Here is a 26,044-nt window from a genome sequence, read left to right on the forward strand (position 1 = left end):
TCATTGACCAGCTCTCGAGGGTGCGCATTCATGCCACAAGTCTGAAATATAAAAGAACATGCCGAGTAAAAAGGCCAGTCGTGCATGTACAACTATTGGTGGCCTTAATGCCCCATTAAAGGCAGCGGTGCACGAGAAAAACAAGCAGCGAAGAACAAACAAGACGGCGGGTTCTCAAACATTCACAAATAGAGGTTTGCAAAGGTTTTACGAGGTATGAAACGCACTCAAACCATGTGTTAAAAAAACAAAACCCTGTTTGTTTACAATAAAAGCTCCAGAGAGAGAGTAGCTGTAAAACTAGATAAATTATGAATTGGGCTCCATTAACTGCACATGGCGGGGGTAGGGGGACTCACGGTATTATAATGTTAACTGCACCTGTGAGGACTGCTGGCTCTCTAAATCGCTCTCCTGTTGCACTCTGTGCGGGAGTGTTACGGGGAATTTTAATTAGTTTTTCATCCGTTTTGCTGTAAGAGGTTTTCAGTCCTCTGTAGTTCATCAATTTACATGCAGGACCCGTCTGCCGCAAACACAATCGGCCTCCCCTTATTCACTTAGTCTGCGGACGCAGCCCGTATTACTCCCATTGAAAACCTTATACATTATGCAGAGGATGTGCGAGGCAGGGCCTATCATGACTAATGCCTCGCTGAGCGGTGTGCACGTGCGCGTCTGCGTCCGAGGCCGGCTCATCAGTAACCGCTGACAGACAAATTACTCAAGCCTAAGTGGCTTGTCAGAGCGTCCTGCAGGACGCGGGACAGGTGACTCTCCATCCTACCCAGCATCCCTCGCTGCTCCTCCTCCTCTCTCTAAAGGCCCTGACCTTGAGTTGACCCGTGGGCCGGCTAACTGAAGGGGGTACAAAGCGGGTCCCCAGATGGTGGCGTTTGATTTGGTGGATGGGGAATCGGTGGAGAGGGCGGGTGGGGTAAACAGCCGGGACACCTGACTATTAATCAAGCCCGGCAGCTCTGGGCGCTACGCGAAAAACAGATTGCTGATAAATGGATGAGAGGAGGAGAAGAGAGGAGAACGGGAGGGAGGAGCTCCACATTCAAAGAGGGAACATTATTAATTGTTAGTTTGACTACATCTTTGGGATATTTCTGCTCTGCACTTCCTAGAAATCAGTCAAACAGAGTGTTTGGTGTCTTTCTTTCTTTTCTTCGTCCACCACCTGCTAACTACCCACTCACCACAGGTATCAGCCTCCTGCACAATATAGCACACAGAAGGTTTATAATGATGTCAGATCCTTTTTTAGGCGGGTGCAGAAGGGAAACGTGATTACCGGCCATAACACGAGTACACTGGGATTTAAAGTCAACACATGAACTCGATTTCCTACTTTAACGCGATTACTCCCAGTAATCTGTTGTCTTTTGTCTGCCTAGTCCTGCTCACACTCTTCAGGCTTTGTTGGGGTTCCTCTGTTAGCTTCTTTTTACTTATGCCATACACACACGTCAACCGTTTAGCAGAATGGCAGCACAAACCTCTTTAACCCCCCCAGCACTAGTACCACACACACACACTTCCCGTCTGTCCAGGGCGCTTGGCACCGGTGAGGGGCCGTGGTAGTGTGTGTCTGGCAGAGATCCCAGGGTAATGGCATCTCCTCACTGCCAGGGTACGAGGAACAAACAGACCATCTGTCCTCCTCCAGGGGCCCCGATGAAATCGACTTCTTTACACTGATTATTTCAGGTTGAAATGGGTTTATGAAGTGCTGATTTCACTTTTATTTTTCTATTTTAAGGAAGATTGTGCTCAATGATAAGTGTTTGCGTTTAGAGATTTAAATTGATGAATCTGTTTATTACAACTCTTATATTCGTAGTTTTGGCGCTAGTTGTGCTCACCAAGTTAACACCTGGGATCTCTAACCACGGTGATGCGGCAACGGCAAACTGTGATGGATGTGAACAACGCTGCTATCTTTGTTTTTCTCTTCCACAAAGTTCGGCTAAACTGGAGATCTGTTTAAAATGTGCCTGGTTGTCTGACTAATATTGTACACACAGCAATTCACTGAGTGTGTACAATATTGTACTAACTGATTAAAAAAATAGGAAAAACTACAAAAGTAGGATCCTAGTTGTGATAGAAAAAACCTCAAACATCCTTTTAACCGCGCTAGCAGCGTGGCTCTCTGGAGGGACGGTTGGTTGATCCATCACTTGGTCCAGACATTCATGGTGCCCAGATGATGCGTTGTAATGATTTTTATGAGCCTCAGACTTTTCATCTAACCATCCCAGCAGGTTGACATATGTGGTTTTGAGTGAAAGCTCTCGACCACTATTGGATGGATTCACTTGTAGAAACGTAGTAGAAATATCCATGTTCCCCTCTTAATGAATTAGAATAAATGAGTGCATCCCTTAACTTTTCCTCTAGTGCTATCTTCAGGTAAAACTGTTCATAAACCAAAGTTTTATGGCAAATTCATAAATACCTGCAACAATTTTGACATTCCCATCAGTTCCAGCTAGTTTTTAGTGCTCATTAGCAAATGTTAGCATGCTAAAACGCTAAACTAAGACGTTAAACGTGGTGGACATTATACCTGCTGAACATCAGCATGTTAGCGTTGCATGTTAGCTCAGAAGAACTGCTTTAGTCAGCTGCTGACTCTTAGTCGTGTCTTCTGCCATCATTACAGCTGTTGTTTTGTGTAATAGTGATGGACTCTGGTGTCCAACATCTGACATCGCTGACAAGCCCCAAACTAAAATGTGCGGAAGAACATCTCAAAGGATACAACCAGCTGTGAAATTATCTGTGAAATCCAAAGCCATAAATACCAGGTGTTGTTGAGCTGTAGAACTATAAAATCAAACTGAGGGCATGTCTGCTCACTGTGTAGAATCTGATCAAACACAGCCAGAGTCTACAGAGAACTTCAACATACTTCAAAAGCACGAGTACTTCCAAGTTGGTGCTCTCAGCTGTCAAGTCTCTCCCTTTTATTCCTGCATGACATACATATAGTGTAAAATGCACTTCAGGCTCCTGACTGAGTCTCCCTCTCTCCTCTCACTCAGCCTCCTGCTCCTCCGTCTCTACCTCTCGCTCCCATTCATCCACTCCTCACTTGCAGTGATGTATTGAGGATTTAATTACAAGTCTCAGCGATCGTTAATCATTGAGAACCCACAATCAATTAATGTGTGAGTCTCACAGAGGCAGCGGTGACCTCAGGTGCTACTTCGTACCCGGGAGGGAATTCTGGGCGGAATGGATTTCATTAGCGCGGAGTAAGACGATGCTAACGACTGCTAATGGCCTGGTGTGCTCATTATCATGGTGATCACGCCTCACAGATGCAGTTTTGCTACTTTCCCCACCTCTCCTCCTCTCATACAAACTCATCATTTGAGTCACCGGTAAAAAATGTCTCGATACATTCCCTGCAATTAAAACTGTGTTTTATCTCGTGGAATTTAGAATTTGGTTATCTTCCATGTACTGCATCATGTTTGATGTGCAAATCGTAATACGTGAAGATCATGAATACATTTTAATGAGTTCCCTGGAAATTATGATTTGATGGAATGAGAAGCAGTAAAAAATATACAATGAATTAAAATAAGTTGAAGGTCATCACAGAAGAGCTGTAAATTTAAAAGGCAAAATAACAATTAAAAAGTTTTTCATTTTCTGTTTCATTAGTCTGGGATAACAGTAACTGTGTCTACACTTTAGTTGGAAGTCTTTCATTCACATACCTGGAGGTTGGTGATTTGGAAGGTGCCGTTTTCCATCAAGCTGATTCGACCATCGTTTCCCAGGATCCTCTGGCCGTCTTTCTCCCATTGGATGCTGGGGATGGGGTTGCCCATGATGTGGCAGTGCAGCTGAGCGGTGGAGCCAGGAGCTAAAGTGTGATTGGCTGGGCCCTGTCGTATGATGGGCGGGAGGCGGTCCGATGGTGCTGCAGGGACAGCAAACGAAGTTAGATGGTTTGAGATTCAACCAGGCAGCAAAGTCCAGTTCTGCCAAGTGAAGCCAAAGCTTCATGTGTTAAAGCTGCATTCTCTCTAGTGGCCATCGGGGGGCGACTCCTCTGGTTGTATAGAAGTCTATGAGAAAATGACTCTACTTCTCTCTTGATTTATTACCTCAGTAAACATTGTAAACATGAGTTTATGGTCTCAATCTCTAGTTTCAAGTCTTCTTCAATACAGCATGATTTAGTAAATGATGGTCCATTTAGAGTCAAACAGACCATAAAGCAGGGTTTGCTTTAGGGCGGGGCTACACAGTGATTGACACGTCTCTTCCAAGGTGTTGTCGGTTCTGGGAGTTGCCTGTGTTTTCCCCTTACAACTTTAACCCTTTCAACCAAGATGTAAAATGTTGGTTGCCTAAAAGAGTCTTACTCAGCGTTCTGTTGTACTTATGATGACTCAAAATGACGATGGTCAAAACTCGACACTTCAAAACCGTAGCCCATAAAAGCTATGGGTCACGGTGATACAAGGCCATAACTGAGCCCCCCTCTTTTCAGAGAACAGATTACTTCTTGAGTTGAACCTCATGAATTTCTGCTGTGATCAAGATGTAGTTCACTTTCACAGTGTGAGGGGAGTGCTGTCTGTCCATGTTTTCTAAACTAGCAAGAGAAACTCAAGAGCAAAACAGACGCAATAATGCACTCCAATCAGACTGCAGCATTCACAATCTAACCATTGATTAACCATCAATCATCATCATCAAGTACTCTCACAACTTCATGGTGCCATATTTTGAAAGCTTAAATATTTCCCACTAGAGCAACACTTCAGAAACTACATTTTATTTAAAAATCATAGATGAAACATTACATCTCACCTTTTGCTTTAAATCCATTACATATTATTGGGCCTGTATGATATGATTGATGTGTTTTTTGCAGGTTATAAATGACTGGTAACAGTTTTGTTATCATTGTCCTGGAAGTCATATTTACTGACATAATAAAGTCAACAGATGCTCTGGGTTACCAGTCTTTTTGTTGGCCTGTAATATCCCAGCCTGCCCTGCCATGTGACATCCCAGAGGCTCTAAAGTCTCCTCTCTCTGGCCCGGCTTCAGTGCTGCATGCAGATCGATGACAGGAAGTAATATGTTGATGCTTACCTTCTGCCACAGTGATGGGACACTTGGAATATTCAGTTGTACCAGAATGAATACAACAATAATATCTATCAGACACTATACCTTTGAGTAAGCATGGATTATTTGGAATATATTCTTGGTGGATGATGGATTGTCTTTGTGTTATGGGGTGTAAAAGCTCACAATTGTATACGACAATGACCAGAAACCGAAATCTGAACTTGCTATCGTGTAGTGAATAAGCTATTCACTATTATTGAATTCAATACTTCAATACAATAATTAAAACATCAACTGTATTCCTGCAAGTTCTTTCTACTACATGAAATGGCTACAACGCATTCTGCTACCAGACAACTGAATCGTCGTCGGCACTGAGGAGGAATTTGCGCTGAACTTTTCAAAAACGGTGTGAAAGTCAAGTGTGAGAGATTTTTCCTTAGCTCGAGGAAATGTAAAAATAAATGAATAAATCTTCATTCACATCGGCTGCACCACTGGGCTTCACGTTTACTGCCTGAACGTTTATCCGAAAGAGAAAAGCCGGCTTCACCCACAGCCTGCACAGTCACCACAGAGAAACACAGCAGTGTGCAGGCTGCTCTCCATGTTCAATGTAAACACTGTGGTATGAGTGTTGCCAACTAGCAGAGTTCATTTTAGTTTGGAAGAGTGGAGTAAATTCCTGCAAAATCATAGCTGGTGGTAAAGAGGAGCTGAAGACTGTTTGTAACTGAGAGTTTGTCTTTTCTTTTCCTGCGATGGGAACCGGCGCGACGCAATGATTGAGCGAAAAATAGAACACTTCACTCAGCCTACCGTGTGACATTTGCCTTCAGACGTCAGAGCGCCTTCACTGGTATTCGTCTCTGTGAAAAGCTAGCTGGAGCTAAACCGAAAATGTCAACACAGGAGTTAGCGTAGAAAGAGCTGAACAAAATCCCTGTTTACTCCCTGAGTGAGTGTGTGTGTGTGTGTGTGTGTGTGTGTGCGTGTGTGTGTTGCATATGCTGCAGCAGGGTTATTTGCTTAGAGCTATCACCAGTTGTCCCTTTTGATTACATCAGATAAGGACTCCAGCTGTTAGCTCATTCGGAGGAGAATATTTTAACGATGACTTTTTGAATCTATATCGCTGCACGGGGGGGGGGGGGGGGGGGGGGGGCAATCAACAGATTGGGAGAAGTTATTAATCAAATATGAAACTACAAAATGTTAAATTTCAACATTTCTGTTGACTAAAGTCTTAAAGGAACAGTGTAGAATTTAAGTGGGATATATCGGCAGAGAGCTTGTGTCTACTTATCCGTTACGGAGTCGGCCATGTTTCTACTGTAGCCCAGAATGGACAAACCGAAAACTGGCTCTAGAGAGGCACATCCGCATGTCCACGTCGGTCACCGGAGTTCTTCATGCTTGTCACGTGGGAGAAGTTTCAGTTGGTCGCCTACACACTGGCGCTTTAACAGACATATTTGTCTCATGCAGATGCTAAAAATTGTCCACATCAATGTGTCATTTAGTTCAGGACTGTCTTCTAAAAACCTATGAAAATAATGTGACAAATAGATGCCAGACAATACAACTCAGTGCAGTTTATAGATGCATTTTCAGACGGGATTTGTAACTAGATGACTTGCTCGGAGGGTCATGTTGGCGAGTCAATCAACAGAAAAGATTTGTGGTGTGAAGACAGGACGCTCCTGTCTCCTGGTTAAATGAACGGATACATTTGGACCAAACTGAATTCAGATCTTGAGCAATTACACAGCAGGTGTGTGAATTTAAACATGGACAGCAGTCATACATATTGTAGCTAACAATCATAGCATCTTTAATGTGATCGAACTCATGGACTCTATCAGTGTAATCAGATTACTGTTTGTGTGTTGGCACTCACCACTTTCCACCTCTAGCAGGGCTTTGGTCAGGATGCTGCCGGCCACACTGATGGCCTGGCAGATGTAATAGCCGGAGTCTTCCACTTGGACGTCGGTGATGGTGAGCTCGCCGCTCAGCGACACGGAGAAACGGCCCGACTGGGACGGCTCCTGGATGGGGAACAGCAGGATCTGGGGAAGGGAAACATGAGGAGGATTTGTCTTTTTATTTAAATTCTTCATGATAATGAACGCACTTTATAGCGTAAAATTCATTTTAAAATAAATGTCGTTCATTTTTGCCATTGCTTCATAATCAGCTTCACATACAGGCTTTTTTGTGCTTCTATTCAGAGAACTGATAGTGAAAGAAAAGACCCAAGCTACAACACGGACCTCAACAGCAGCTATTCAAATGGCAGCTTTATTAAGAATCTGCATTTACATAGTATGAATTATTAAATGTGGCTCTTTCGAATGCTCAAGGATAAATAACAAAACAAAATAGACACTTTGGGTCACTTCGAAACAAAGCGGTGAAGACATGGAGGATAGTTGAATGCAGTGTGAAGAGAGGAAAGGAGAGCGCCGTGACCGACCACCAAGAGATGGACTCAGAGCTTTCATTCAAACGTGAAACCTCAGAACTTTATCTCTTTGTGACTATGCGTGTACTCAAACTGCAAAACTTACAACAATACACACTAAAGATTAAAAAAAAGAAACTCCATGGCCTGTAAAGGAGACATGATGTGGAGGGATGGCTGCAGGAACACGAGCACAGAGGATGAACCGTAACACACAGTGGTTGCTGGCCTGCTGCAGAACAGCTACAACATTATTGTAGCTAAAAAAACTATTTTCAGTATTGGTCGTCGATGTGCATTAAAACAAATCAAGAAAACACATGGTGTGTTTAGCCTGAAGCTTCTTTCATTGCATCCACATCTGTTGTTACTTTCATCCAGAAAAAATGACACCAAAAGTGTTTTTCCTCCAACTTTCATCCCTGATCTTCTCCCTTTTCATTTCACATGAAATAACGACGGTGTTTCAATCCCAACATGCTACCCACATACTTCCTCTCCCCCCTTGTCCTCCGCGCTTTCTCCTCTTTATCTCTCTCCTCCACTCTTGTTCTCTCCCTCTCCCACACACATTCTCCAGGCCTCCTCCAATCTCCCCCTTCTCTAATCTGTACCTGGGAGCCATGCTACAGGCACCCACGCACTCTCGTCAGGCCTTTCAGCGCATTCCAACAGGCTGCAGTGCTTTTCACACGCTCGCCTTTCTCACACTCACACATGCACAACCCCCCCACACACACACACTCAGGCCTGAGCAGACGTACACTTCGGTGAATAATACCCTGTGTGTATGAATGTGCAAGTGTGTGTGTGCGCGAGTGTGTGTGTGTCACTCTGGCACTAAACTACATAATGATAAAAGCAAAGGATGAGAGTCAGGAACATGACAGTGAGAAGCAGAGATGCAGGCTTTCTTTAAAGCACGTGTACCAGAGAGGCATGTGAGGGGATTCAAGCCTAACATCAGAACATTAATGGCTGCTGTGTTCAGCTGCTTTCATACTCATCCTACTTGGATTCATCTGGTTGGAAGTAAAATGTCTATATTCTGAAGGTTTTGTGCAGAGGGGTCTGTTCATATATATAATTCATAGCCTGATTTATACAACATTTTACTACTAAAGCATGTGTGACACAATGAGATATCCCAAATTCCCTCTAGAAAAACCTTTTACTAATATTTCAACAAAAGGAAACATTTTTAACCTGGCTTTATCCAATGTTAACATTTCTGTTCTGGAAATGTATGCAAATTAGCATATATTTAATAAGACAATGCATCCTTTAAACATACATTTTCAGAAAAGAATATATACAAAAAAAAATTCTCTTGATGGAAGTAATAAACTGGGGAAGTCTCATGGTGAAATCTATTAGTTATAGATTTCTTTTGACCTTATTCACCTGTAGTGTCTCCGCTTACCTTTGATTGGTCTAAAGCCAGATGAGCATATATGAAACTCATTCATGGCCACATATTCATGTTGTATAAATCAGGCTATGAATGATATATGAGGGTTAGACAAAGTAGGAAATGAATCAGCTAAATGTGTATTTTGGGTGTTTTCTTTCCACTCGTCTGAAAGAAGAAATGTTAGACCAACATCACTAAATGGACCAGTGCATGAAAAACAAGCTTTTTACCTGGGGGGTTGTGTCTAATGTTGGATGTCGGTGACGCCGTACAGTATTTGGCCAGAGTTTGAAACCTTCTTATAATAAAGTGTTGCTGGAGCTTCAGGGTCAACTCCCTTCTTTATGCACCAGAACCGGTACATAACTTCAACCACCATCTAGTTCCTTAAAAGTTGTACAATATTAATTTAGACAGATATCATATTACTGTTAATTGAACAAAATCGCTTCCAGACGCCAAGTGACCACGAGACCCTGATGGATGCCTCAGAGGTCAGAAGTGAAGTCATCGTCAATGAAACAGAAAGAGATTCATACGAGTCACAGAGTCTCTTACCTGGCTGCCTTCTTTTTGCCAGAAGACGGCCGGCGGAGGGTTTCCTTTGGTGCCACAGAGGAAGGTCACGGTGCGAGCCGGGGCTGTGATCTGGTCCCGCGGCCGAACCACGATCTGAGGGGGCACTGCAACGCAGACAATGGAGAGACATCGTTATCGGGGGCAAAATAGAAGCAAAGTCTTTGTGCGTGCTGAGTGAGGCTTAATGCAGTGAGGAGGTGGAGAAGGAGAATCTGACCGCCTCAACACTTACAGTAAAGGCCACAAAAACGTTAAAAGAAAGTACGAATATGAGGGACTTTTGGATATAGCGGCAACAAAGTCATGAGAACATTTCTCCAATACCAGTAAGACAAGTGCATTGAGGAGAATGTAAGTCAGCAACTCAGTGGCAGCTGATAAATCACCCAACCCTCATTTTAAATATTCATCATGTCCACATATTCAGTCATTATTCTTGATTAAACATCGGATGATTTTGTGTCAAAATAGCAAGCAGTAACGCATCACGTGAAGGCAAGAGGACGGGAGCGCTCTCTGGGTTCATTTACAAAAGAGTTTTGGATTACTGACGCTTCGAAGCTATAAAACAAAGAATCCCTGAAGTAACACAGTTTTAGCAGAAAAGTAAATATTGTGGCAGCATTCGTCACACACTTAGTGGACATAGTGGGGTCATGGCTGCGAACACTCCGTTAAAAAAAAAGAGTGATGAAGAGCAGAAGACGATTTAAAACAAGTGAAGTCAAACAAGGCTGAGAACAGATTCAGGTCTCCTGCAATAAAGCTTGAACAGCACTTTAAGCTTCTCCTCTACGATGGATAGTAGCCTCCAAAGCCTGAGCGCTGATTGCTTTTTGCTTCCACTTTCAGGGTTGTATCAGGAACACATCGTTTCTGCATTTCAACCAGGAGGAACTTAGGACTAAATTCAGATCCTCTTGGATCCTTCCAGGCAAAAAAAAGAACAAAACGCATTTCCACCAAGGAGTTCCTGCCAATTGTAATCTCGGGACAACTTTTCAATGAACTAAAAGGTTCCTTCAGCCCGTTGTGTGCATTTCCACAGCGGTCTACAGAACTGAAGAAGTTCAGTGTGGCCGCGCATTTTATCGAAAACAACTTGTGTTTTGTGTCACTGCGACGACGTCTACTGCTAGTATTTACTGATGTGATGTGAGTGATGACTGACAGAGGAGAGAAATGAAATCATCTCTCGAGTCTTTGATGGTTATATTTGTGCTTTTGGTCTCTCTCGCCCTCTCAGCTCGCTCATCTCTTTCTCTCCGTCTTTTGAAAAAACGAGGAGGGAAACTTTACTATTAATGTTATCAAGCAAAGAGAAATGATCTCTCTTCGTCCCTTAATCTTCTTTGTGTATGATGGTACACGTGTTGAAGCAGCGACGCGTGTGTGTTTGAACAATCAGCGGCGGTCATCTTTGCAAACGCCACCCCGAAAGTTCCTGTAGTCTCAGAAAGTACTACCCCTGCAACCAGATGTCTCCAGAACTTAATATGGACCCTGAAACGCAAGTTCCTCAAAATGTTCCTAGTCCCTGTGGAGAGTTCCTGTGGTGGAAAAGAGACTATAGAGGCAGAACTTTAGGTCCAGGAACTATGGGGGCGGGTTTTGCAGGGCTGAACGTCACTGTATACTAGAATGTGGAGTTAACACTTCTTATGTCCCGACTATAACTACTGCTACTACTAAAACAGAGTGAGAAGAAGCTGAGAGCACTAACGAACCAGAGAGAGAGGGAGCAGCCCTGACTTTAGTCCCTGTGGCTCCTTAATACCTGGAGCTATTAGGCCCAAAAGGACTATTTGTCGCCAACGGGAAAACACTGATTATCTGTGACCTTGACTTGTTAGGCTTTGATTGATGACGTCTATAATAGATGCTTATTGGGTAAACTATATGCCATAATAATGGATCTCCTATGCTTGGTTGGCTGGAGAGCCTACCACCAGCCCAGAACCCACAGGAGCCTGGATTCAGGTCTGTGAGGCACCTTTATGATCCCAGGAACCAGGCTAATCAGATGTCTTTGAACATAGATGGAGGGCAGGAGGGGAAGTCTATGTTTGCGTCCTCTCTCTGTCACACACACACACACACACACACACACACACACACACACACACACACACACACACACACACACACACACACACCCATTGATTTCTATTGATTCTGTAGCAAGTGACAGGCCTTCCTCCACAGAGGGTGGTGTGAATGCATAATGACGCCATCCACCGGTCCTAATTGATTTCTCATCTTCCCACCTGATCTCCTGCTCCTCTTTCATTCTCTGTCTCAATTAGTGTTGAGAGAAGACCGAGAGACCGAGAGAGACAGGGAGGTGGAGAAGCGTCCTAAAGAATACAAAGACAGCTAACAGAAAGAAACACTCGTCCGCCAGTGTTTCAATTTGCACTTTCTTATTTGAAGTTGAAAAAGTTGGATGAAAAAAGGATGAAAAGCTGAAAAGTCATAATGCACCGTGACATATATTCTGTAGTGGCTTTGGGGTTTCTCACATGGTATGCAATGTTGTTGTGTTCCCTCCTTACAATATACCTAGTTGATGTAAACACACAATAATTAGCCTTTTTTTTAATTTGCAAATCCAATGAATGATGAATCCAGTGATGGAAAGATACCGAGTGAGAGAAAATAAAACCTGACGGGTATGATGTTGTGTTGGGTTCATACACATAACACTTTGTTCAATTTACCAAGCCCCCCTCGTTGTGATTTGCCTGTTCACCTGACATGAGTATACAAGCTTCATTGCATGCCCAGCGTACACATTTTATCCCCCTGTCTAGGGAAGCGCCCCGCCCTTCATCATCCTAAATACTGCTTCCACCACGGGCCCCGTCACACAGCAGGAGGGGATCCGAGTGTCAGGCTCAGGATGAATCACAGCTAAGGGGGCCTTTGCAAACATGGGCAGGGTCATATCCTGGGATCAAAGATGCAGCCCCACCAGTAACCCTAAAGGTCAAAGCCCAAACATGCTCCCGGCGTCCTGGATGTGAACCATACAGCAGCACTGAACCGCGGCTTCCACTCCCCAGCTACCTTAAGGACGGGCTTGCTGTCAGGACTGATGCAAGGCCTGAAATAGTAATAAGAAATGCAGTGTAATACCCACTTCTTATGTAATGCTACTCCAGGCTCATACAGATGTGATGAACACATGGGAGAAAAGACACTTGTCCCAAAAAAACTCGTCAACACCTGAACATTTCCCCCTCGTGCCTGACTCAATGCTATAACTTTGACCCAAATACGGTGACAGCTCGGAATATTCCGGCTATTAAAATGCTGTTTTTGGTGAGCTACACAGCGCTGTCTGGAGAATAACAATGTTTGATTTGAGCAGGCAAGCCGGCACACTGCCTGAGGCTGTAATAAATAATTAGCAATAATGGGTGCACTCGGCGCGACACTGAGCTTTAGATTTAGGGCAGGCATCCATACATGGGATGGAAACAGGGAGATGGATCGTAGCAGAGCAGCTAAAATATACATGACAGAAACCTGAAAAACAATGCCTGCATGTTGTGGAAGCTATTTGCACAGCACATTGTCGTACAGTCATTTAGTATTCTGGGCTTCTTGCTTTTAGGTATGACAGCTTTTGCTGTAAAAAAAACAAAAAAAAAAACAGAAAATGCTGTCACTGTTTATCAAACACCATGGTACCTTCATTCTCCAATTTTACGAAATATATAACCGGCTGTGCAAAAACAATGGCACATAAACTGATAACTGCAGGAGGCAGAGTGAGGGAGGTAAATCGGGGAGAGTTTAAATAAAGAATAGACTAGTTGCCTTCTTCGCAGAATTTGTAATGTTTTTTGCTGAAGGTTAATGATTTGAACTCGGATGTGGGTGTTCTCATAAGCAGCCTTCTTAATAATTACAATGTCCTGATTATGATAGAAAATGTTTTTTGCTTTGCACGTTGCCTATTTTGATGGAATAAAATACTGATCTGTTGGAGACTTACATATGTATGTGTCATCATATTAAACGTAATGTTAACCTTAATGTTGAAATGGCACATCAGATCAAAAAAGGTTGCAGACCCCTAATGTAGTGTGATCCCGTATCTGGGAATCATGTTCTTATTCTGCACCTCACGAGTTACTCCCGATGTTATTGTGCAGTTGTAATGCAGGAAGTGCTGTTCCCTCTACTGTATGTAGCTAGGCAGAAGCTCAGGGTGTGGATGGAAGTTTGACTTTAATGTAGGAGATGATGGGTTAGGATTAGAAATGGTGTCCTGATGCTTTTAGTTACCTAACCTTAAAGGAATAGTTCAGCCAACAACAGTGAATAATATATAGTGAATCGTATATAGTGGTCACCTCCTTTAGCTCTCTATGGTCCCAGCAAAAGTGTTCTGTCGAATGGCAGTAAGAAGACTGGACCTAAATGAAAGCACATGATTGAAGCAGCCCTGAGATGGTCTGGTGACCCAATGTCAGCAGGGTTCGGCTCCAGCCCCCCCGCAACCCTGAATAGGATAAGCGGTTACAAATAATGGATGGATAATTGCAAGCAGACTTTGATGGAGGTTGTCAAAAAAGAAATAAAACATCTGGAAGAGGTTGAGAAAATTCACAGGAGGATTATTCGGAAATGCTTTGTTTAGCAAAAAAATAGTCTGGATTGGATTTCCATGAGCCCATGAATGGATACAAGAAACTCAGAAAGAACCTTTCTTGCTGTCTTTAGTTTTGGCCTGTCTGTTTCATGAGTAATGTGCTATATACAGCCTTTAACCATTCCTTATGTGGCATAATCAAACTTCCCTAACCTAAACCACTCCATAGTTGTCAAAAACCTTTAATGGAAGGCAATTGAGAGTTCTGCAGAGTTTGCTGATCTCAGCTTTATGGAGGAAACATAATTTAGAAGAAACAAAACACAGCAGACAAATGTTTCAACAGGCTCAGCTGTGCACCACATAATGTGCTCCCACCACGACGGATCAGAGTGAGACGTGTTCCGCTGCTGTCGTATGAGCACGGTGTGTTGCTCAGTCGCACAGCAAAGGCAGACAAAGTGCTAACAACCAGAGCGTCTTACCTCCCCCACTCCCCTAAACACTTGACGTGTGATTTGCTCCAACGTACTGAAGCTATCACACACACACACACACACACACACACACACACACACACACACACACACACACACACACACACACACACACACACAGGACACAACAGGAGTTCCTCAGGGGCCTGGATGTGACAGGCAGCTGTCACAGTCCCACGCTGATGCAGACAGCCTGTTTCACACACGTACGCCTGAGTAAACACACTCTCACGCTGCTGCTGATGCTGCATGAGTCTTCAGCTTCATCCTTTCACATCACACCCTCTCTTTGTCAGACACACACCCTTTACCCTGAACCCTGTTTCTGTTCACAAATCACGATTGAGGAAGTGGTTATTTCCTAAGCATAATGGATTATAGCTGGACCATAATTCATCTATGCTTTTATTTAATTTGGAGCGGGACCTTTGTGCCCAGAACTCCTGCCTGTTTATCCAACTTCAATATATAAATTGGAGGGCTGGTGCAGCTTTAAATAGACTGCGTATAAGTTATAGCAGCAGTACTGTAATTCTTTGCTTTTATAATATCTAGGCACCCCAAGGCAAGACAGAGAAGTGAACCTTCCCCACAGGGTGAATGAGATCGAAATTCAATTGGATAGAATTCAAAAGGAAGGTCACTCTGCCTCCTGCCTGTACATACACTATGTAGAGCATTATATCAACATGTGAGGTACAGTTGTTTTCCTTCTCTGTACCATTGTCCTAAGTTTTCCCTCCAAGCCTGGCTGCACATTTACAGACGGGACTTAGTCAAGTCAGGCTTGAGACAGACTCATGTTGTCAGAATGCACATCAAGTCCCGCTCTGTACTTTGAATTTAGGAAGCTATCTCAATGGAATAGGGTGCAAATAAAGCGTTGGTCTCTGTTTAGTTTGGTTTCGTGCTCAGCATCCAGAGTAAGCTTTGAAGCAGATGGACAACTAGACCAGTCAGGATGTCCTGATGGGTATCGGGCATTCTTGATGTGTTAGTCCGAGGTCTTGGGAGTTATCCAACAAGCCAATTTGTTATTCTGACCAACATGGAAATGATGGCCAGCTAATGTGAGATGTTATAAAACCCTGTCTAACAAGCATCCAGCCTGATGATGGATCTGCACTTTAGAAAAAACGTGTGTCAGATGAAAAGGAAAATGTTCACATTCTCCTCGTGGCCTGATGACAATGACTGGTTGTTTGTAGAATTGAGGTGTTTGACGTCAGTGTTTGGGCTCCACACCTACCTCCCTACGTCATGTCATGTGTGCAGTATTTCAGTCTATTGCTTCAAATCTATTCCATTTATTTATTAGCAAGATTGCCCTTACCTGAAGAAAAGATTATATTGCTTAACGTGCCAGAAGACAAGTTCTGTGTTTTATTTTATCATTAAGAAGTAAATGAAGTAAAAAAAAAAGAATTAAGAAGGTCGCTATAAGCTTTGCTGTCACTATGCAATTCTGTCTGCCACCAGGTACGATCTCCTGGGAAAATGAAGGCTCCGTTTATGGCACAAAGGAAAAGCGTCAAACGTTGCGCAAACGCTACAGGAAGAGGAGCGCACTTCTGTTTTCCCCGACAGCTATCCCCAGGTAGTGAAAAGGGCGGATGGACGAACTGTGGAAACTTTAAAGATCAGAGCGGAGAAGGTAAACGGGGTGATTGAAAGAAATCAAGGTAAATCAAGAGAGAACCTCCAATTTCTCCAAACACACACTTCTCTCCATTGTGCGACCAAAACATTGTTCTTGTTGTGACAGTGGAAAAAGTAAGCGTCTGCTCTGACAGTCGATTCCTCAGATAGCTGCAAAACTACTTTCCTGGACGACATGTTTGTCTTCAAGTATCGACAATGAAAAGCTCCTGAAGACAACAACATGTTCTCTTCTATGGTAAAAGTGTCGACTTTGGTATTTTTTTGATTTCATGGCGCACAAAAGGAGCGTCCTGTGTTCCCTTTCCACTCACAGCTTTGTGCCGTTTAATCACCATAAGTACACAAGAACAGCCTGGTGTCAAATGAAGAGTTTGTCAGCTTCCAAACCACAACGCTCTGTTAGCTGTAAAATGTTTAAAGCATAGAGGCACTATTTTTCCCAGCGAGGAAATTGTATTGTCAGAGTATGTGTGATTAATCCGTATATATTACTGCAGGACCGTGATGCTACAGTACTTTTATTTATTTTGTAGTGTTAAAAAAGACTGCTAGTCTTTTCATTCACCTTTTATGTAACGGGATCTTTTTTCTTTGTAGCAATGAAGCTCCACCTAGATGAGCTAAAGCCTGAATGAAGTGCAGTCAAAGGTCAAAAAACAAAAGCCTACTCAGCGTTTCCAGAGGACGACAGGTGACTGTCTCGCTCTCTCAGACACACACACACATAAGATGGGATGAAATGGAATACTTACTGGACGGGCCGACTGCGATGGAGTGATGCAGAAAGGGGTGGAAAAGAAAAGAGGGAAAAGAAAGCTGAATGAGATGATGAGGTCACAATGAACGGTGACACTCGTTGAAATATTTCAACAGGAAGGAGTGAGACTGCAGCGCTGCAGCCGCTCAGGTCTATTCAGCATTCATAGTCATAGCAGGGTAAACACTGGTGCAATTAATAACCTTAATTATGGCCTTGTTCCGTTTAGGTGGGCCAGTGTATAGCGAGCTGTCTCACTGGAATGACTGTGACACAGTAAACAGAACAGGACCATCATGAATAGGAGCAGTATCACCTGTGTTTACATGACTGCTGTGAAAAGGCCTATTGAAAGGAAGGAGGAGTGATGATGAACTGATATACAGGTGAAGATTAGAGGTTGTGTTCTGATTGATCTGTGGTTCTGTAGGGGGGGGGGGGGGGGTTCCTATTATCCATAATACTGCAGTTGCATGAAGCAGCCCACGATGTGTTTGTCTAACAGCTGCTGAATGACTTCTCCATTCAGTAGCACTTTCAACGCACCCATGTGTAATAAACATATAGTTATAAGAACTAATGACCATAATCACAACAGTATACAGGACTGTCTCAGAAAATTTGAATATTGTGATAAAGTTCTTTATTTTGTGTAATGCAATTAAAAAAACAAAAATGTCATGCATTCTGGATTCATTACAAATCAACTGAAATATTGCAAGCCTTTTATTATTTTAATATTGCTGATTATGGCTTACAGCTTAAGAAAACTCAAATATCCTATCTCTAAATATTAGAATATCATGAAAAAGTATACTAGTAGGGTATTCAACTAATCACTTGAATCGTCTAATTAACTCGAAACACCTGCAAGGGTTTCCTGAGCCTTGAAAAACACTCAGCTTGGTTCAGTAAACTAAATCACACGTATGGGGATTATCACAATATTCTAATTTTCTGAGACAGTCCTGTAAAGCATTTTATAATGAAGTATTCATATTCAATTATATACCATGGAACTTCCCCAGTTCATTATCACTTATTCAAGTGACAATTATTTTTGTATTACAATTTTTCTGAAAATATATGTTTAAATATGCAAATGAGGCATTCTTTTATTAAATATTTGCACATTTTCATACATTTTCTGAAGAGAAATGTGAACATTGGATAAAGCCAGGTTCAAAGTTATTGTTCATTTTGTTGTTTTATTGTTCATTTGTTTGAAGGTTTTTATTTTATTTGATATCTCTGTATCACATTCTAACTGATTATAATGCATTATAAACAGATGATGTATATGTGTCTGTAGTCTGTTTGTTAGTGCATGCATGTGGATAAAGTACGTGAGCATGCGTTGACACATGTCAGCACTGTAGCTCTGCCTGCTAACAGGATTAAATGCTACAGAACAAAACCCAAAATATTCCCTTTTATTATCAAGGGGCTGGCTTTATTCTAATGCATCTCACTGCTTTTTGATCTTGGCTCTCTCTCCAGAGGGACGACGAGTCGAGACTCAAAATCCATTTTTCACTTTTCCTCTCTCAGCTTCAGCTATCTGCATGTTACCAGTGGCATGAATTGGGGAGTCGGAACCAGCCACACCGTCTGTTTTTCTGACTTCTTACGGCCAATATCATATTCACATCTTGGTCATTGATAATAACATTCAACATGTTCTTGAAGAGGAGATGGACTTGATGGCAAATCTAACACAGAAGCCACTGGGAGGTGTTTTGTGTCCATCTGTTCATCATTCACTCATGTAGTTAGTGTTGAAATCTAATGTTCGGTCCTCACTGAAGTTTCACTTGTTGAACGATTTGTAAAGCAGGGTTTATTAATTAGAAGTATTAAGAAAATGATGCTTTCTCTGAGACATTTACAACAACATTAACATATTGGACATTAAACTTTTTTTCTCATTATTCACACATATTATTAAATGAAATGAGTCCACTATTCATTCTCAGTTTTTAACAACTACATCATGACTGTGCAGCCAGCTGGCACCGTCAGTGACTGCAGCCGGAGATGAATTCTACTGATAGGTTCTTCGGATGCATGCCCATGTCTCACCGTGCACTTGCAGGGTCCCTGAAGACTCGGCTTTGCCCACGCTGTTCTCTGACACACAGGTGTAAGTGCCCTCGTCCTCACCTCGCACCTGGGTCAGACGCAGACTGTTGTCGCTGCGGATCTCAAATCTGGAAAGACATCCACACACACAAAGGCTTTTATGTAAAGTTATCTGGGTTAATTAAACCTTTGAAAAGTAACAAAATGCAGAGCTATCAGGCTAAGAATGATGCTGCTTTTCTGACCATCTGAAAAGTTGCTGTAATGCAGTCGGCAGTATGAGACTGGGTTTGGTAAAGCTCACATTATTGTCTTATAGCGTTAAGCTCCCTGTGGAGATTTGGATCCTGCTGACAACTAGGGAACATTTTCCCCCGTTTCCCCTGAGGGATCATTAAAGTTTCATGCATTCAAATCCACAAAGACTCTAACAGTTCCTCAGTCACTGTGTTCCCATGCAATACTGACATGACTGCTATCATGTACCATCACCGGCATTACTATTACTATCACTGTCTTAAAAAGGCACAGGGCCAGTTCCACAGCTGTTTAATAAATAAGTTGCATTGTATTTATGTATTTGGATGACCGTCACAAGATGCTGTACATTTGGATTCCTAGAACACCTGGAATCTTTGAAATGACATGTATTGTGGCTCCATGGGAGCAGGAATTTGTTCAAATTTGCTGTCCATTACGCCCACAAAACATCTTCTTTTCAAAACCTTGTGTATTTGGTAATTCTGTTGGCTTAAAGCCAGGATGAGTATATTTGTTGAAATTCTCTTTACATCTTTACAGCAATCAACAAATGAAATGCTCCGGTATCTGTGGCTGTCACAGGACGGCAGTAAACCCGTCCAATCATTTTATTCGGCCTGAATGAAATGATTGGTTGCCTACCTATCGGTCTACCTGCTCGTATTCTGCCTGTGCCCTCATTGCGCGTCACCACAGTTTTCCAAAAGCTGCTGGCTTGACAGCTATGAGTACCAACATTGTTGATCATTTTGGGGGAGGTTCTTTGGAGAGAGGCCTGAAGGGACGGACTGTCGGTGCTGCCGACTTGGCAACTTCCTCGCTAGATTTAGCGACTTTTGGAGCTCGTGCTGCTAGCTACTATCATTGGAAAAGAGTTGACGCACTGGGCCGGGTTTCTAGGTTAAACACTTTTCAAAATCCAGCGTACTGTAGCTGGTTTCTCTCATTTTAACTTCCTAAGCTTTAACTCAGAACAGTGGGAATACATCCACTCACAGAAAATCATCTTTTCAATCAATAATTCAATCTTTTTCTCATGTTGCCTAGCTCAGCACAGAACATTGGAAGCTGGTATATTATCAGTGAAATGACTGGAAATGTAACATGTTGTTAACACCCCGACCACCACCGTATTTATAGACACCAGGGTGGTAGTGAATCATGGAGCACATGAGTGTCCTTTCCTCCGTACCTGCCCCGGGGCAACTCTCCCTCCTCTCTCCGCCAGCGGACAGTCGGAGTCGGGTCTCCGTGCACCTCGCAGAAGAAGTCCACCGTGTCGTCTGCCAACACCACCTGGTTCACCGGCTGTTTGGTGAACACCGGCCTCTCTGAAATTAGACCGAGACAGAGGACGGAGAGAGAATTAAAAAGGCTCAAAGTACGAAACTTTATGGTAATTAGATTGTTGCAGCAGCCGTGACTGTGATGGAGATGAGAATAAATAGTGACCGCAGAGGAAATAAGTTGTGAAATCTAAAACAACTAAACATGGTAACAAGAAGGAGGGAGGGGCATCATCACTGATAGAGTTACAGGCCTGATGCAGGTGCACAACAACATTTAGCTAAACAGGTGGGAGAGTCAATCTTGATACATATGTCCAGAGAGACAGATGTGCGTTGTCAGCTCTTATTATAATCAAAATTAAAAAATGGTGACAGCCGAGAGAAATTAGTGCAGATGTGCACTGGCTATTATCTTGCAAACTTCATGCATGGCAGTAATATTAAATATAAAGGTAAGCGTTTGGCCATTTTCAGGAACCATACACTGATAAATGAGGTGGTACAGACTGGGTTAAGGTTTACTGTGGTTGGAAAGGAGCAGCATCTGGGTGATGGTGAGGAAGAGGGCTTGATGGGCCTGGAAAGAAAATATCAATCTTCTATCTGTTTCTTTAGATCAATACACACTTTGGGAGTGCTTATTCTGCTGCGAGCAAAGCAGAGAATCAAAGAGAGGGAACGAAGCAGAGAGGTCAGGGGACCAAAGCAAAAAGCAGCTGGAAGGGAAACATCCATCTTCTGCTCCAACAACATCAGCTGAGGAGAGAAAGTACAGCCCAGGAGAACTTGTGTTCTGTTAGGCTTACTGTAAGAAGCATCACAAATCGCCCGTCAGAGTAACTTACTCTACAGGATTATTAAATGTCCTTGACTCAATTAAAGGAAAGGATATTTATTGTCCCATACTTTTGACAAAAACTCATGACTCCAAGACTATTAACACTGTCATTTGTATACGTTAACCATTAATATTTGAAGATACAGATTCTTCTGTTTTCAAAAGAAGTTGTAATGTGATAATAAATTAGATGGGAATATAGGTTTCACTTCCTATGCAGTGTTTGCAGGTTGACCGTAATTTAATGCGATGCAGTACGAATGACTCACCAAACACCACCAGCTCAGCAGGATCACTGTCTTTCTCTCCGACCATGTTGGTTCCAACGCACACATACATGCCAGCGTCGCTTTTCCTGGTGTTGGAAATCATCAATTTGCCTCCTCGCATCTGAATATTCAGGAGCAAAAAGAGAAGAGGGTACAAAGACCAAGGAGGGAGGCACAAAAGGAGATGGATGAAAGGGTAAGCGGAGGAGGAGGAGGAGGAGGAGGAAGCAAATCACGAGGAAGTGGAGGAGAGGTGGTGTTGGAGGAGGGGGAAAGAAAGAAGACAAATGGAAAGAGGTTGGAAACAGGATATTGAGGCATGTTAGTCAAGAGGGAGGTCACTCCGTCATTTTCAGTGTCTCATGACAGATGGCTCCTCTGCTAGTTATTTACACTGTTTGAATGGGTCTGGCTCCGGGCACAGTGTGCACACACATGCATGCTCCCAAATAGCAGCTTTATATGTCTGGCTGTATTGAATTCCACCTGCTTTATTTCTAGAAGGTGGTCTTCTGATGAGCACTCTTGAAGGGTTCAATTACACAACAATCAATGTAGTTCAATAGCGATGCTGCTTTTTGATTATCAACAATGAATGAACAGGATTGATTCTTAATCAGCGCCTCTTCATCAACAAATCTAAACTCTGAATTATTGATTGGTCAGAATTTTGTTTGGATGAAAAAAAACCATCACAGAATTTCACTTGAACAATTACGAAAATGAGCTTGTGTGACAGTAACACCACAATACACAAAGCTAAGAGCTTGCAAACAACTTATTATTTGTACAAATAAAAATGTAAAAAAGCACAAATTAAGAACTCAAACAAAAGCATGGGTGGTTCAGCTGTTTCCAGTTCAAACCACTAACTTCATGATATTAATTCTACAGAAATAATTAAATAACTTACAGTGATCCTCTCATCCCGGTCATTGACCCGGATGTTGTTTCTCTTCCAAGAGATGGTGGGCTCAGGATGGCCTCTGGGGGGGATACACTCCATGACAGCCGGCTCACCTGCTGCTACCACCACATCACTGGGCGTTTGACGGAAGTCATCTCTCAGAACTGGGAAAAGAAAACAGAAGAAGAGAAGAGGTGGTGGTTAGAGTGCGTAAACTTCCTTGTTGATGATACTGGCTTTTATCTGGCTTTGCATTCAATGTTTATCTGCTAACTTGTGCTGACATTTAGCCTGTCCTTTTCTTTATCCGTCTATGCATGCAGAGTCCTCTTGGATTTGTACTGACATGTGGCCTTCAAAAACACCACAAACAACATGAATACCAAACAAGTGCAAATCACAAATTAGGATCATCTCTCACTGTTTGACTGAGCGGACTAACACAAAGCATAATGTATGAATTTCACATGGTGTCTCTATGGTCTTCATGGAGTCTGTGTCATGTGTGCGGCACACAGCACATCAATAATAAAGGCTTTTCTAGCCGACACACAAAAGTAGATGCATTATTCAATCTGACCCACACACAGATACACACACCGTTTGCAAATATATAAATACACTCGGATACACGGTCAAGAAAACAAGTCACTAGTCAAACAAGGTAAATCAGTGATATAGCAGGAAGTTATGGCAATCCAGAAAATAACTTCCCTGGAATCCATGTATCAAATATTAGAGATGTGTCTTCTTACTTCCAAATGCATCCCTCTGCAGTCAACATCTTGCCTGTTACCTGAAGGCATTAGACTTCTTCTGTCTTATTTCAGTCTCTAAGGCTTTGTGACCTCTCAGATTACAGGTGTGGAGGAAGGGTTTGTACTCTAGAATGATGTACTGACAAGATCAGTCTACCCCTAAGAGACCAAAGCCATGCAGGCCTGCAGGGTACGGCTGGCCTAAGCCACTCCAGACTTACAAACAGACTTAAACCAATGAGATGGTTTTTCATGGCATTCCTACCTGGCCCGACCATCCCCCAAAACGACGCCAAAACGGATCTGAAAAGGATCTCCCCCCAAACTTCCCTTTCACATTTATTGCATTTATTAAGAAATGTCTGAAAACGAGCAGCAGCTCTTTCAAAAGAGCATTTGGAGGGTATCAAATTACAACCCTCAAATATTCCACAAAGTTCTCTTTGAAGCTATGGGAAGATGTGAGATTTGGACATCAAGGAGTTGGTGGATGATTAATTGATGCCAGAGGAGAGCTTGGCTGATTTGCATACTCCCTAACATTATATTGATATGTCTCATTGAGGTATAAATAAGTTATATCAACGTAATGACATTCTGTCCTGAATCAAATTTCTCCGGAGTGTGCCAAGATCTGCAGGGCTGCTGAGGCATGAAGAGAGAAGTCAGTTACTTCACCTTAAAAAGTGCAAGTCATGTGAGAAACTGGTGTTGTAGTTTGAGCTTTTCACAGACTTTTCTGAGTACTCTACATTTATCAAATAAACTCTTCTACTCAAATCCTACGACAATAAGTACAAATTAGCACACATTACAGCCTACATTGACAAAGTTATGGTCCAATCATGAGGCTATTCAGTTGGTGCCATGCCATTGTTTTTACAACCCATTATTTCGAAACACCAATACCCCGAAAAATGTCTCATTAGACCAAAATCCAAAAGCCCGTTATCCTGAAAACAAATGGCCACTATTCTGACAGCATGCCCCTGGTTGGCTCGCCCATTATTCTTGCCCTAACCCTAACCAATCACACTCATGTTCAAACCTAACCAACCCAACCAACAAAGGCAACAAATACTAGCCAATCAGAGGCAAAATCATTCTGTATAATAATTAGCCATGCGCTTCTGTTTGTTGCAGTTAGAGTGTGTATTTCTGAGCGATGGCCCTTCGGAAAAATGTCCGTTTGTTTTTTGGCTAACGGACTGTCAGGCAGGAAACATTATAACGGTGGGCGCTGTTCAGTCAGCGGGAGGTTATAGGGTTAAGAAAGGAGAGAACGACTTGTTTGGTTCGGTATTGGGACTTCACTAAAGTTATGAGGAAAACCTAGAACGTGTTGCACTGATTTATTCCTTATCATACACCCATGTCGCTTACAAAATGACCAAATGATAATGTGAGTTAAGGCGAACACAAGTGATTAAATACTTAACAAGTCAAGCTACTTCATTATATTAATGCAAACATTCTGTAAATCCCATATTGCATCAATATTGCCCACAACCATCTCCATACAGTTGATGAATTATTAGCCATCTGCTTTTATTTGATGTATTTTTAGAGCAATGGGCCTTCGGAGGAATGGACCTTTAGGATAACGGGCTGAAGGACAAATGGGCTTTCAGTCCACTGGGACATTTTTTCGTACTATTGTGGTTTTGGAATAATGGGCCGTCCTCATAGCATTAACATTTGAGACTCTGTCCTCTTTGGGGAATGACAAAGCCCTAGAAGAGCATCACCGTGTTGTCAGATTGATTGATGGATGGGGATTGAATACATATTGACATTTTCATTAACACAATATGTAGGTATGTAAAATAGTAAAAAATAAAAAAAGATTTACTGTAAGTTAAGTAACAGTATTCTTTCCAACCCCATTCAACCAAAAAGACCAATGCCCTGTGACTCTCTGTAAAACCGGATTTATTTCTTGTATATTTCATTCAAAGGCTTGTCCTTCTAAAATGTGTCTTCTATTTACATTTGCCCTGAGAATTAATAGAATACAAAACAGTTTTCAAAGCCGATATTACCATGTTCACTCTGTATGGGAGGCCTTGAGGACCAAAATAAGCAAACGGAGGAGAATATATGGTGTGTTATTACAGTGGAGAGCAAAAGTGTAAAACCGGATGCTCCGAGTCATCTTTCATTGGTGCCAGTGGCTAAAGAGAAGTTCATGTAAAGCAGAGACTTTGCACATGTTATGTTATTGTTTGTCAGTAAATGGCTCCTCCGGGCATTTCGTCCTCATCTAATTAATAACACACCACCCCTAATGACATCACAGGACATTAGCATTATCATCACCATCCATACATCCATGTGTCCATAAATCCATATAACCTCGCCAGACTTTTGACATTTCTCTATCTGAAATACCTGGGCATGTGAAAAATGCATTGTATCTCAATGTCAGGCTGTACGCCGCAAAGACTCATTTCTCTTTTTGTCAAGATAGCGCTGCGTCCTCTTTGAAGGAGGGTGAACGTGGGTGTGTATGCGCGGAGATAAATCAGCCGGTTTTGTTTGTAATCAAG

The 26,044-nt window shown here is 42.5% G+C and overlaps 1 protein-coding gene across 1 annotated transcript in view; it reads right to left on the reverse strand.

The window, feature by feature from the left end:
* The window catches only part of robo3 (roundabout, axon guidance receptor, homolog 3), a gene marked incomplete at its 5' end in the record, with an annotated part of 155,517 nt that overhangs the window by 19,935 nt on the left and 109,538 nt on the right, over window positions 1–26,044 (reverse strand). Inside the window, 7 exons of the mRNA XM_079172075.1 lie at window positions 3,741–3,946; window positions 7,013–7,184; window positions 9,552–9,676; window positions 19,174–19,301; window positions 20,627–20,765; window positions 21,831–21,951; window positions 22,744–22,901. Coding sequence (XP_079028201.1) covers window positions 3,741–3,946; window positions 7,013–7,184; window positions 9,552–9,676; window positions 19,174–19,301; window positions 20,627–20,765; window positions 21,831–21,951; window positions 22,744–22,901 — 1,049 coding nt within the window. The remainder of the gene's footprint in view (window positions 1–3,740; window positions 3,947–7,012; window positions 7,185–9,551; window positions 9,677–19,173; window positions 19,302–20,626; window positions 20,766–21,830; window positions 21,952–22,743; window positions 22,902–26,044) is intronic.

The sequence above is a fragment of the Pholis gunnellus genome (assembly GCF_910591455.1).
Source record: "Pholis gunnellus genome assembly, chromosome: 13".
NCBI classification, from domain to species: domain Eukaryota; kingdom Metazoa; phylum Chordata; class Actinopteri; order Perciformes; family Pholidae; genus Pholis; species Pholis gunnellus.